A 15,040-nucleotide genomic window follows, 5' to 3' on the forward strand; every position below is an offset into this window, starting at 1 on the left:
ATGGTTTAAAATACCTACACTTTTTTGTTTATAAATTATTATAATACCATTGTACAGACGGATTACAACTCGAACCCGAGTTAGTGCCAATGATTGTTGTCGAAACGCAGCCAAGCACGTCAACCATAAAATTAAGCCATCGTCAAGAAAAAACTAGTCTTCGCTTCGCTTTATCGGATATGCTCATGAGGAAGCTCTCACTCATTTTTTCTCTTTAGAATAAAGTGATCAGTCCGTAAATTAATTATTATTAAAGATCCAGCCAGACTGATGTGCGATACCCAGCACAACGAATCTATGACAAGAAAAAACTTCATATTCTTTTTTAATAAAGAAAAATATTAAAGATCAGCTCATACAGAAATAGACTGTGTCTTATACAGCGTGAAGCTAGCCGATACATTCGGGCTTGTAATATTATGATCCGGTGCCAAGATATGAATAATCCCACCCGCAAGAAAACCTCCTGCAACGCAGAAGCCGACACCGGCTCCTATCCAGACTTTAAACCAGGAGCATCCGCTCCCGGCAATACAACAAGCGAGAGCAACGATTATATACGAAGTACGAACCCATGAAGTCACCGCGCTCACGGCAGCTGTGACAGTCGCCGCGCCGCGGGCGCGGGCAGTGTCACCGGGGACCCTCGTCGCTGCACCCGGTACGTTCCGCAGGAACGTTCATTCTACTTTTAGGACTAATGGCAATTAATTAATGACCCAGTCATACTATTGTGGGTAAGAGGATACGGGATTCCATTTCTAAAACCAGTATCTTAATCTCACGACCCAGCATGCCTCCTATCATCTGAATATAATATCATAGACTTTATGTTTAGTGAAGTTATACTTATCACAATGTGATTCGTGTGAAGGATCGTTTCCTTCTTTTCATTTTTTATTATAAATCCAATGGAAATAACAGACTTATAATAAGTCTAAAATTCTTAAACGAGTGGGTGCTTACATAACAACATTAAGGTCAATTACAATTACATCAATGAATAGTTGGATGGCCACGTTAGATTTATTTCTTAGGAGTTATAAAAGATTTTACTACCTATCTATAGAAAGTATCTACGATTTAAAATGAACGAGAATTATTCCAATTTAATGGTTTACTATTTTGGTCTGAATATACTTTCCGCCTCTCGTCTTTACAAAACTACGAGTACTAAAGCCGGTGATTTATGTATTTACTCAGATTTTTGGGTTACTTGTCAACTAGGTATATACATAACATATATTTACAAGATATAGTTGATTTTTAAAATTTATCAGGGTTATCTAAAATTATTTTACAAACAATAAATACTTTAGAGTTCTTAAGATTTATCATCAATGTAAAAAAGAGCTGTACAGCCCGAGTATCTACTGTGCGCAAATATTGCAATTACCTGATTTAAAAAAAAAAAAAAAAAAGAAAATACGTTGACCCGTCTGAAGAAAAATGATATTTAATCAATCAAGAGCTAAATTTACATACAAAACTCGTTGTTAATGACTTACTGCGACTTGCCCGCGATTTAGTAAGTAGATACGGTACACCTACAAAAACGGACAGAAAGATGTTTTAAATATCTTGTTGTGTAATGCAAATCACTAAGATAGCTCAGCATTGACACATCAGCATTCAGCACAGTCTTTGCAGGATTATTTACATAATGGTAAAAATCTATCGAAGTGACAGTCAATCCTATTTGACAAAATAGACTGTCTAGAATTATTTTATTTTTTTCGGATCCTAACGATATAGGGTAGGGGCGACACGTTGTGAGAAGACCACCGATGGCCAGTGGATTCTGAGTTTAGTTTTGAATCTGTCAAACATATGAAGTAGCTAAAATTACTGACTGTTTTTTTTGGACTTTCAGGTTTTCAGAAAATGGAATCTATAAAAAAAAAAAAAAAAAGGCATTTTATTGCGTACGACAATAAAGTGCTCTCTTTCCTATTTAACTATATAGATGGAGTTAGATGTCCACTTCTTACGAGAATATCAAAATCTATAATTATGCTGTGAAGCTCACAGGAGATTTGTGTTCGCTTCATACATTAGTTTAAAAAACAACGGGAAACGGGAACTAGAAGAACATGTATTTAAATAAATAGTACCAGCCTTAGGGCAACCACATGTTGGTTTTTTTTTTTTGCATCAAAAAAAAAAAAAAAAAAAACCCTGGTTTCCACCATTTCAGAGCCTTCTCTGTTCGGTTCTAAATTCAATTTAGACATAATGATAATGCATTATCTGTTTCAGCCACCCTGTTGATTGCATATTATGTTGGTTGCATGGAAGTTATCAAGACGGTACTACTAGGTAGAGAGGAGCGTAGCACCGTCATCTTTGTATATATTATGATCAACTTCGCAAGATGGTGTTGGGTTCGTTTTTTGTAAAAAAAAAAAAAAAAAAAAAAAAAAAAAATAGGCGCACACGACAGAACGAACTCTGTGTCCTGAAATAAAGGTATATTGTATATTATGAAGCGTCAACTCCGATGAAAATGTCTATCTGAATTAGCCGGTCAGGCTATAAGCTTGATGGGTTCATAAAACACAGCCATGGCTCAGCTCTATCGTTGATCCTAGGTTCGAGAGTAACGTCTGTTTTTTCATCGTCCTCCAGTCCCAAGATTTGATGTTGTTACACCATGAGATCTGTCCATAGTTTTAGAATTTTTGTTAATTGGAATCCAAATAACAATTTGAATTTAGAATATTTGATTAACGTCACATTACTCATGCTGGTATAATTACACATAAGGTGCAAACCATATTTTGAAAATTAATTTAGATACGTAGTGTAATTGTTAATAATAATATTAATTTAACAAACATCAGTCGAAATACATGACCTAACAAGATCGTCATACCCAGATTCAGCTCAACCTTGCCTAAATGTTCCTTTCTAATAAACATTCACCGAAGATAACTTTATCCAGCAGAAAAATTGTTAGAATACATCGATAGAATGTAACCCCTACGAAATAAAAAAAAAAAAAATGCCCCATTACAATAGTAAGATTTAAGAGTCCGCATAAATCGGTATCTACGAACAGTATCAGTCAGTGGATAAAAATATAATACTTCTATATATTTTTTTTTCGCTCATTCCGTCAGGCATGCAGCTACCTCCGCAGCTCACAGTAAAGGTATCAATATTGATATACCAAATACGAAATACAGCGGCCTTAGCGTGGGCAACTCTATGCTGTGTGCCAGAGTTTATCGTAGAGGTATTCAATGTGATCAATCTAATCAGATTGCTCTATCACTCCTATTATTTATTATTATTTATTATTCATAAATCAATCTGGAACACTGAGCAGCTGATTAAAATTTATTTTAAGTAAAATAAATTTGAATCAGCAGCTTTAAAAGTATTTTATTTTTACTTATAATACAGTGATTATAAAAATCACTAAGTATCTACTTAAATACGGATGAAGTAACCGTAATTATGATAATATCTTTTATTTATTTTTGGCTTTATTTTGCTTGTCAAAATTGATAATATAAATACAATATTATTACACCTAGAAGTGTTTTAATATTTCACTATCTTTCAAAATCTACAATGTATACCTAATCTCAAAGGACGAAGCAATGAGGTATAATTGATGATTAAACGAACTTACCTGAAGTGAAGTTCTATCCCAATTATACGAGTTGCTTCGTCCGAAGAGATTAGGTCCCTCCCAGCCCTAGGACCCCTGATAAGTGAAATATTAATGTTCCAGGCAGGCTTTCAACTAAATGAGATGGGAACGCTCCAGTGATACCAACAAAAAATACAAAAAATAGAACTGCAGATTTTCTGCTTTCAAATAAGTGGTTAGAAAGGCAATACTTTGACGTATTACTACAATGTATACCTAATCTCTTCGGACGAAGCAACTCGTATAATTGGGATAGAACTTCACTTCAGGTAAGTTCGTTTAATCATCAAGTATACGCTATTGCAAGTAGGCCTCTACACCCGCTTTGCCCAGCAATGGGGAATTTATAGGTTACGTATAGGCGTGTTTGTATAGATTAAGGACAAGCCATCAGTATTCGGACGATTTTCATCAGAAATCCAATACCCATGACGTACGCTATTCCATACATCGTTGATATTCGGAGAATGACCTGGTTTCGAGGACGCAAGTTAAACACGAAACCGTATTAATTAACGCGTAGCTCACCAACCTATCAATGTGAGGGTCGTAATGTTCAGCAAAACTTATGCAATGTTATAGCAGTGTTGTATTCTGTGTTCGTACAAGGGCCAAGAAAGCTTTTACTAGAAGCTAGAATTGAATTTGAAAGAATTGAAGTTAAATTGGGGTATTGTGGCTTTTATAAAACGACGATACCGACTTATGTCATCGCTTACCTACAATATGGTCATTTACCACCAGGGGAGATCACCGTCAAATATATTTTTTATCGGGGGTTAAACCAAGATTGGATTTCCGCCTAGGAATTCAAAACTTGTAAACTGGTTAAGGTCTGGTATATCTACCAGGTGGGTGTTTCCGTAGCGTCTGCATGATTACCACTCTACTAGCTACATAGCTACGGCCAAACGATTCAAAGCCGCGTAGAAACCTCAAATACAATGGTTTCCATTAAAAATACATGTGTTTGTAAACATTCGACTTGTAGACTTGAACTCCTTACGTGCGTTAAATACAAGGAAATGTATTTGTAACGTGCCTTTGTTTATCGAAGCTTCTAGGGTGTTAGGGCGCATTTCGATCCGTGTGCGCTTCTCAAATATTGACGAAATCAATCAAACAAGCCGACGTACTATTTTCTTAAATAACACGGTTTCTATTCAGATTAGGCATAAATTGAGCAAAAATAAGTACCTACAAGAACGTATTTGAGTATAATCATATCCGAATGTTATGCGAGACCGCGTATCGGCAAGCGCAGTGTGGGATCTGGAGTCTGGACCAACGACCTTATGATAGCCGCTGGAGGGTGGATGAAGAGGGCGGAGGAGCTTGTGTGGTGGCCTGCTCTTGAAGAGGCCTACGTGACCTACGTCAAACACTAGTGATGATTAATTATGAATCGTTTTGCCATAGCCGATACCAGAGTAATTAACTAGTAAGTAGTAATTACAAGTTTCTGCCCAAGTCTGAAGAAGTTATTTGGTTAAGAACCATATTTTGGTTATTATTTTTTAATCAATACCAGTTTGCGTTCACATCTAACGTTACGAGTTAATAGTTCCTCTCACAAATAGTCGATAGACTTTTTGAAAGCTTCATTAATTAACGCGTGAGCGACGAATGACGTTGGCTCTTCCCACATAAATGATGACCAGAGAGGTAATCCAAAAACAAGGAGTCTGTTTATTCTTGGGGGTCCTTTTGTGTATTCGCTTTGTAGGTATGACGAACTGTAGGTGTACTGCTCAAATATTGATAGCCCGGTCAGTCGACGTGTGACCGAATTAGGTCACTCTTCGAATTTCAATGGAGGACATGTTTGCGTCACGATATGGTACGAGTATTTATCATAAAGGCACTTCAACGAAAAGTTTGTTTAAATATTTATCTATTTATATTTTAGAGACTGCTGCAGATAGAGCTGGAAGATATTCAAGATTTACCTATTGAAATCTATTCTTATTTTTTTTTCTTATACAGCGTTTAAAAAAACAGCGAGGCAGCGCCTAATCATTTTTTAATAGAGATGAAACAACTTTTAATAACATATCTAACCTAACTACACTGGTGCCCTTTCAACATGCGTTAGACGCATGCGCAAACGGCAATCTACCGAGACGTATGCCTGTACGCATGCCTCATGTTCGCTATCATTAACATGTAACTTTAATATAAACAAGTACTTAGTGTTACTGAAGCTACCGGGAAGGTTGCTAACATAGTACCTTCCATTAATGTACAGTAACTCAAACAAAGCGACATTGTAAAGCATGCATTCAAACAAAACAAACCTATACACATGGCTATTCATAACATTGTAGCTGATAAACGAGTAGGTTACTAACATAAACTATTTTTATCTTATTTAAGAAGATACTTAATTGATATTGGAAGAACCCAGAAATAATTATTATGGTTAAATGTTCATTAATGTTATCGTAGGTACCTACCTAATTGATCTTTTTAACCCCCGACCCAAAAAGAGGGGTGTTATAAGTTTGACGTGTGTATCTGTGTATCTGTGTGTCTGTGTATCTGTGTATCTGTGTATCTGTGTATCTGTCTGTGGCATCGTAGCGCCTAAACGAATGAACCGATTTTAATTTACTTTTTTTTGTTTGAAAGGTGGCTTGATCGAGAGTGTTCTTAGCTATAATCCAAAAAAATTGGTGCAGCCGTTTAAGAGTTATCAGCTCTTTTCTAGTTTTCTTGTATAAAAGAAGGTTACATAACCGTTAGGTTCATAATATTATGTCAATAGACAAATGTCAAGCTGTCAAGATGGACGTTGCCTAAATACATAATTATTTATTTGGATTTGAAAATGATGTTTTGGAAAAATCGGATACTTTGGATCGTAGGCGCGGAATAGTCCAAGAAAATCGGTTCAGCCGTTTGGTCTTTTCGGTCTTTTCTAGTTACTGTAACCTTCACTTGTCGGGGGTGTTATAAATTTTTAATTTACACTTGTTGCACTTTGAGCTTTGAGAGACATAGAAACATAACAATTTGACATTTAGTGCGAGCCATCCAGTTTTTAGCGAAAAATAAAATATAGGGTTGGGACAAAAAGAGACTCTCTGACTCAGTACGATAAGAATTTATTAGATTATAATATAGGATAGGATAAATTAAAAATTCAAATGGACTGAATCATGACTGACTGACACCAAGCCATGCGTATGAGTTCATTTTTAGGGTTCCGTAACTAAGAGTGAAACGGAGCCCAATTTGCTTTCTGTCTGTCTATCCGCGTGTCAAGAGTCTCCAGCTTGTAGACGAAATGAGTCACAAACCTGAAATTTTGGTTATTTGGCGTAGAACGGTGAACCAAATACGAATATTGAATAAGAAATTTAATTAAATTATTTTGAATCTAAATCACACTAATATTATAAAGGCGAAAGGTTGTGTGTATGTGTGTGTATGTGTGTGAGTGTGTGTGTATGCGTGTGTGTGTGTGTGTGTGTGTTAGAATGGAGATAGATAATATCCTGGATTAGCACATAGGCTACTTTTTATCCCGGAAAATCAAAGAGTTCCCACGGGATTTTGAAAAACCTACATCCAAGCGGACGAAGTCGCGGGCATCAGCTAGTAATTATATAAGGAAAAGGTGATCGACTGACTGATTGACTGATCAGGCTGCAATTTGGCATTCAGGTAGCTATTATGACGAAGACATCTGCTAAGAAAGGATTTTTGAAAGTTGTCCACGTAGTAAAAATATAAACAAAGTAGACATTCATAATATTATTGTTTTAGTGATTTTATATCTTTTGAAGGAATACCCAATACGATGGATATGGAAGAACCCAAGATTAATTAATTGATATTATCTTCATTGTTATCTTATGTTTGACCTTATTGCACTTTCTCATTGTATAAAAAATTGTAATATAAGAAGACGTTCAAGAGACATGCACTTTAGTATTCCCAAACTCACACTCGCAAATGGTTACAAATTATTTGGCTATAAACTTTATAATTTTTTATATAAAAATATCTAATATATAAAAGTATTTAAATAAAATCAACATGCATATTAAGTTTACCATGCTCCTTCTTTGTGTAGTCGCTATGTTGGTGACAACTCAAGCGAAACCTTGGTAAGTAATAATTTATTATTTTTGTATTTATTGGGTGACTAGCTTATTCTCACAACTTTGTCCGCAACCCGCGTGGACTACACGAATTTCAAACCCCTATTTTACACATTTAGGGGTTGATCTTTCGAAAATCTTTTGTAGCGGATAAAAGAAAAACATGCAGATAGCTCGTCAGATTCGACGCCAATAATATATTTTCAGATTTTAACATTAGCATTATCACAACTTTTATTTTGTTACAGTTATTTTGGCGATTGCGGTGATAACGAAGGTGAACGTGGTTACGATGACGGCAACGGTTACGGGGGTGGTTCAGAAAACTATAACACCGGCAGTTACGGAGATGATAACAGACTCGATGACGGCAACGGTTACGGGGGTGGTTCAGAAAGCTATAACACCGGCAGATACGGAGATGATAACAGACGCGATGACGGCTACGGTAACGGGGGTGGTTCAGAAAGCTATAACACCGGCAGATACGGAGATGATAACAGACGCGATGACGGCTACGGTAACGGGGGTGGTTCAGAAAGCTATAACACTGGCAGTTACGGAGATGATAACAGACGCGATGACGGCTACGGTAACGGGGGTGGTTCAGAAAGCTATAACACCGGCAGGTACGGAGATGATGACAGACGCGATGACGGCTACGGTAACGGGGGTGGTTCAGAAAGCTATAACACCGGCAGTTACGGAGATGATAACAGACGCGATGACGGCTACGGTAACGGGGGTGGTTCAGAAAGCTATAACACCGGCAGTTACGGAGATGATAACAGACGCGATGACGGCTACGGTAACGGGGGTGATTTAGAAAGCCATAACGACGACAGTTACGGAGGTACTTTTAGACAAGATGACGGCGGTTACAGAAGTAGTTACTCACGCGGCGGCGGCGGTCGTCACCCACCGTTGGGCATTCCGCCACGGCCGCCACAGTTCAATGGCCGGCCGCCGCGGCTACCGATGGGAGGTCCGCCGCGGCAACCACCGTACAGCGGCCCGCGGCGGCAACCACCAGGTGGTTCAATCATGATTGATGGATCGCAAATCACCATTGACTTACCGCAAATGTGGTGGGGGCGGACGTGAAAAAACCGTAACATAGTGCATTTTCGCCGTGGAGGATGTAGTAACTACGAAATTGGGAATATAATTGTATTTTTTATATTTTTAACTAATGTTTTACATCGTTATTTACATAACGACAAATATTAAGTATTGTTGGAGATGCTCAAATTATTTTTTAAATAATATATAAAACATTGCTCGATATTTTTGAACGCCGCCATTTTTCTCTTGTAATGTTTTTATCTTAATATATAAAATACAAAAACTGTTTATACCTGTAGACTTTGATACCATCCAACCGATGGGCCCCAAACCGGTTCCATTAGAAAGGCAATAATGCGAAAATGGTCTAAAACCACTAAAACAATGCATTAGGCACATTATTTTTTTAGCGTAGTAGCAAACATCCTGACTGTGCACGTATCTGTGTCAAGCCCGATTTACGGACTTCTGATAGTTGCAAATCAAAAACAGTATTATACTTACAAATGTTATATCAGCATCAAGGTAATTTATAGCTTAGGTACCTACTCGTACTCGTACATAATAAGCAAAAGAGATTATGCGGGGCGTTTTATCTTTACGATCCATAACAAATCCATAAAAATTGAAAGCGTAGGTACGAGTATATAAAACTGTTTATGGTTACACCAAACGACGATGAAAAACGTAAGGCTGCAAATGAAATGCTGAAATGCCGTTTCAATATTTTCCGCTGTTTCCAAAATATGTATGTATGTATGTATAAGTTCAATGAATAAAAAATAAATAATTTTTTTTTGAAATAAAATGTGCACGAATTTTTCGACTTCAGGAATACCTTAGCAGTAGGTACGACCATACCTACTATTGTGTTGAAATGTGTTGTAGTCTGCTAGGTGATACAGTGTCTAAGTTACTTGAAAGGTGAACTCAGTGTCTATGAATGATAGCCACCAAGCTCATGTGTTTATAGGTTCTACATTGCTGCTTCACTGAGTGATATTAAATTATGCTTTTGTAAAAAACCTTCAATGCATCACATCACACTTAATATTATAAAGGCGAAAGTTTGTATGTGTGTGTGTGTGTGTGTGTGTGTGTGTGTGTGTGTGTGTGTGTGTGTGTGTGTGTGTGTGTGTGTGTGTATGTTTGTATGTTTGTTACTCCTTCACGCAAACACTACTGGACGGATTTGGCTGAAATTCGGAATGGAGATAGATAATATCAACCAAAGAGTTCCCACGGGATTTCGAAAAACCCAAATCCACGCGGACGAAGACGCTGGCGTCAGCTAGTTAAAAATAAATGTCAAATGAGCTTGGTGGCTATCAATCAGTGTTATACATTAAGTTAGCGAATCAGCCGCTGGTACGAAAATTGACCATCGGAGCGCGTCTCAAGCGAAACATACCAGCATGCACCATAGCAGACTAGAGTGGCACGCGTTTTCATAATATTACCTATGTAATATGTATGACTCCCATCATCACCAGCTGATACCTTACAAGTACAACACACCAGATCCACAAGACAATAGAGTGATCAATTTACACCTTTAGGTGTTGTGCGGCACAGTATTTTTAATAGTTCCTTCCTGGTGTAGGAGGATCACGCCACAAATAAGTAGCAACTCTTATTGTTAGGATGTTATAAAGTGCAGTTCAGCTCGCACAACGCTACGGCCTAAAATTAATAAAACGCCTCTTTTTGTCCAATTTCTGTCTCTCTCAGAAGAAAGCCGTAGCGCTGCAGCCGCTTGATTCTTATTGATAATTAGATCTCTACAACCAAAATCTATGCGAACTATCAAATCAATTTTAAATTATACATATTTAGCTTGTCAGAGCCGATATGAAACTGCTTTTTATTAGATTTGGGAGCAGCCCCAATTAATTATGCCGGTTCTGATTTTATGCTGATATTATGACTACTAAGAAAAGTTATATAATATAATGAGATCCGACAACACTTCACAGTAGTAGAGAGAAGGTTTTAATGATATTGAACAGAATGAAACACTGCATGGTGTTGTAGCTACCTGTCTATGTAATATGTTTCTTTCATCGGAGTGTACAGTACTACTACTTTTATAAGTTACACCGATGTACCTGCGCAGAAATCTTATTTTTGAATGGCGCAAAAATAATTATCTCAACCAATCATAGCGCGCGGCCGTCCGCTATTGGCTGTTGCCTACGCGCCATGTACGCGCGAATTATGAGCGAGATAGCACGATTCGTTGTTCTTGTATTTAAAATCTTAACGTCAAGCAATAAGGTCTGTATTCTATTGGTGTACATTTTGTTTTAGTCGGCGTTAGGTAGCGCAAACGAACTTTACCGATGCGACTTATAATAGTGGTAGTACAGTAGGAGAATGGTCCCCTTCACACCGTACACTCAATATAAGTGTAGCTATACAGGGTGTAACCAGAACGCTAGCAAAAACAAAGACAGATGATATTACTGATGATTAGTGATTAGATACCTATCATTAAAAAACTAAGAATTTTTAAAAAACCTGTATTTTTCAAAAGTGCACAATATATTGCAAAAAAAAAACATTTGACTGACACAAGACGTCAAGGAACGTTCCGTAAATAGGTCACTCAAAATTCAAAATTCAAAATATTTTTATTCAATTAGACTTTTACAAGTTCTTTTCTTTCACTCGAAGTCAATGCCGCGTCGTAGGTGGAGCATTGACCCAAGGTTAACACGTTCTACATTGCGGATTTTAAGAAAAACTACAAGATAAGATAAATGGATACTGGCCATACATTGGATTGAGTTAAGGTAGTACAATAATTACGCTAAGTTTTTGCTACTATTCTGGTAACACCCTGTATCTCGAAGGATAAAGTAATTGAATAAGTTCATACAAGTTGTGTAATTAAAGGGTGCCGATGTGGAACTTCCATTAAGGAGCAGCGTACACAGCAGGCCTCACACGGCCTTTACTGCCCAATCAATAGTTTTAGAACAAACAAGTGCCTATTTGGAAAAGAGAAAAGGCATAAGTGTTTTCATTAAGAAAGTGAGTACCTACGTTACTGGTAAAGAATTGTTTCAGTGTCGCGTGGGAAAGAAAAAGGTACTTATTTAACAATATTAGGTATTCAGTCAAGGCTAGGTAGAACTATTTTATATATTGGGGCTTATTTAGCCTCCTGGATGGATCATTATTTACTCATTCGTACCTAAGTACCCATATTTATTAATTTAATTTATATTTCGTATGCGCCGTTTATGAAACCGCACGCACTAGGAAAAAAAATACTCGCGCACAGAAATCTGCGGAAAAAAATGCGCGCAGTGCGGGCATACCCTTAGTTATAAAAAAATCAGAAGCAGCGGCTTATTATGCTCGACAAAAAATGAAAACACGATAAAGGCTAAATTCGAACCTCCAAGTATTTGTATCACCCATCCAGTTGCCGTATTGGGTCAGCGTAGCTTAACCAGCAAAATCAAATGATATGAGTTGTCGAAACTAGGTCAAACTACCTCTCAACTAACATGTCACTAATAAAATCATGGCGGCATCGCAGCTTATTCTCTGGACAATCTCGTAACGTCAGACGAAGTAATTTATTTTTTACCCACAAAAATGGCTTCCTAAACACATTCCCTCGGGGGAAATGTAATAAAAGTTACGTGTGACATGTAATATTACGTTCGCGACAATAATCTAACTTTGATAAAACCTCTCGCTAAATGTCGGAGGTTGAAGTATTATCTCCTTGAAATATGAATACCTACAAGATTTATTACAATTTCTTTTTGTATATTTTTTTAAATTACTTATTACTAGACTGGACTAGATAATACACGCAACTTTGTCCACATGGATCTAGGCCTTTTAAAACTCTAAAATATTTCGGAATAAAAAAGTAACCTGTGTAAGAATCCCGCGGGAGCTCTTTGATTTTTCGGGACAAAAAGCAGCCTATGTCCGTCCCCGAGAAGCAAGATTCGCATTAATATTAGTATGGATTTTTATGATCATTGACGCAAATCCCCTCAGATCTGGTCTAATTTCATGTAACATGTTTGCTGCTCTATTGGGGCGCCAGCCCGGTGGCCGCTGCAACCGCCACAGAGGTGACTAAAGTGCCTGCACATTGCACAGTTGCGTACCAAAGAAGCGATCTGCCCATCTTCCAAGGAACAAGCGTCATACCATCAGGGCTCTTGCCATCACTACGCGCCAAGCCAATAGGTTCCAGTACAGCTTGCATACGAGCGGTGGCAAGGAATCTCCGGATGGGCACTATGGCGAGGCAAGCGGCTAGCGCTCCTCGAACAAGTGAGCCTAATTTTAATTTCCTTTAGTTTTTGCAACGAGAAATTTAATTACTTTGTAAACAGATTTCTGTCTTCACTCTTCATATCTCAGGTACTTCTAGTAAGTGGTAGGTGTATATGTACCTACTCTTAAAGAGAGAGTATATCGAAGCTTATCAACACGTTTTATGCTTTTACGTCGTTGAGCCAAGTTTGTGCCGGGCGCCAGACGCGCAAGTGGCTTATTACGATAAGTTCCCAGCATCAAGAAACTTTTAAAATTCAGTGCCTTTCTTAAAATGACTGAAGTTTTATAGCCGCAGTTTTTACGATATCGGAGTAAAACGGGAAACGAGATGGTTTTGCGGGAATAACAGAAGTGATTCAATCTATTCTGCTTTTTTTAATTTGATTACCGTATCGTATATTTGTAAGATTTATGAGCAATGTACTTATTGAGCAATTTTTTTTTAATTTAAACATGTGAGATATGACTTACTAGATGATGCCCGCGTGGATTTAGGTTTTTCAAAATCCCATGGGAACTCTGGTTTTCCAGGATAAAAATATTCTACGCCTGCTCTGGGAGGCAAGCTCGCCGTGAGAGGATGGGTCATGAATAATTAGCAGACAGATATATAGACAAACTTTCGCATTTATATTGATATTATTTAGTATGGATGCTCCTTTTGTCCCTTTTTTTAAAGTCATAGCGATGAAACAAGCACTCGGGTTACCTTATATTCACTGAAGTGATTGACCAATGAACATTTACCTCATTAGAGGAACCGCCTTTGCGTTGAAGCAGGATAATTAGCAGGTGGTTGACAAAAAAGATGTCAAATAACGAAAGAGGGAAGACAACCGGGCATCCAGGTAGTGGGGTTGAATTTTTTTTACGACGTAAGGTAATATGAACGATATGAACAGAAAATAGGAAAGGACATTTCCCACTGTCACACTGTCATAGTTTATACTCTACCATTGTAGAGTCGATAGGACATACAAAAAGGACTGACGGCTCTTCAGAGTTCTGTGGAATCTAACGTGAAGTTGGTTTGTGCCACAGCCCAGGAGTGGAGTTTGAACCATATTCCTTTGCACGCTAAGTACCTAGCATTCTTGCCTGTAACTTATTTATGATATCAAGGTTATTCATAGCCATTGCTTACGCCGTCAATAAATCAACATTATATTTACAACCTTATTTTTATTATGTTTTACAGATTGATATACATTATATGCATAGAATTCAGAATAGTCACAGAATTGGCAAAAAACTTGTCGTTTTGTAGATAGATGTCTAGTCAAACAACAGTGTGGGTTATCGTAAAAGCAGATGTTTTACTATTGGATGCCAGAAATATTAATATTATGTTCCTTCGTTGTATGAGAAAAGGAAAAATCAGCAACCCACTGTCTTCGGTATTGATAACAGCTACCATGAAGAATTTTTGTATTTACTAGGCTTTAATAATAATCAGTCAAGAAAATTTTGAAAACTTGCTGAAAATAACAAACGAATTATTAAATAGGTAACAGCCTAATACGAGTGTACAAATAAATCTTATGTAAGCGAGTCACAGTCAATTTGCTACTAAATCACATATAAAACAAAAGCGTGGTACCTCCAAATGAAATACAAACAGCATAAAAAATAAATCTTGGGGTACAATGCGAAAGGGCAATTTCCACTGTACGCTATTAGTAGGATTAACTTTAAAGTAAGTTGTTCACATAAAAGTCCCATCTACGCAATGATAAAATAATGTCAACCGATAATAATACATTTTACGCAAAGTAAATGACTGAGAGCCCCTTTCCTAGTCTGCTTAAAAATTAACCTTGACCTAGCACTTGCAGACCAAGTCGAGGACACCAATAGTGTTTTGTCTGTGATTTTGAAACCATTGACTCTT

The 15,040-nt window shown here is 37.4% G+C and overlaps 2 protein-coding genes across 3 annotated transcripts in view; one reads left to right on the forward strand and one right to left on the reverse strand.

The window, feature by feature from the left end:
- Positions 1 to 15,040, reverse strand: part of LOC123866422 (synaptotagmin-5-like) — a 58,361-nt gene that overhangs the window by 35,077 nt on the left and 8,244 nt on the right. The gene's annotated exons all lie outside the window — the stretch shown is intronic.
- On the forward strand, positions 7,591 to 9,127 carry LOC123866437 (stress protein DDR48-like). 2 transcript variants are annotated; one of them, XM_045908010.1, is made up of 3 exons: positions 7,591 to 7,776; positions 8,019 to 8,062; positions 8,165 to 9,127. In XM_045908010.1, the coding sequence occupies exons 1-3, from the start codon at positions 7,706 to 7,708 to the stop codon at positions 8,872 to 8,874; spliced, it is 825 nt and encodes a 274-aa protein (XP_045763966.1). In that variant the 5' UTR covers positions 7,591 to 7,705; the 3' UTR covers positions 8,875 to 9,127. The 2 variants fall into 2 exon arrangements, with proteins under 2 accessions (XP_045763966.1, XP_045763965.1); XM_045908009.1 differs by having other exon boundaries at positions 8,019 to 9,127.

This window comes from Maniola jurtina, chromosome 6, assembly GCF_905333055.1.
Source record: "Maniola jurtina chromosome 6, ilManJurt1.1, whole genome shotgun sequence".
Lineage (NCBI taxonomy): Eukaryota > Metazoa > Arthropoda > Insecta > Lepidoptera > Nymphalidae > Maniola > Maniola jurtina.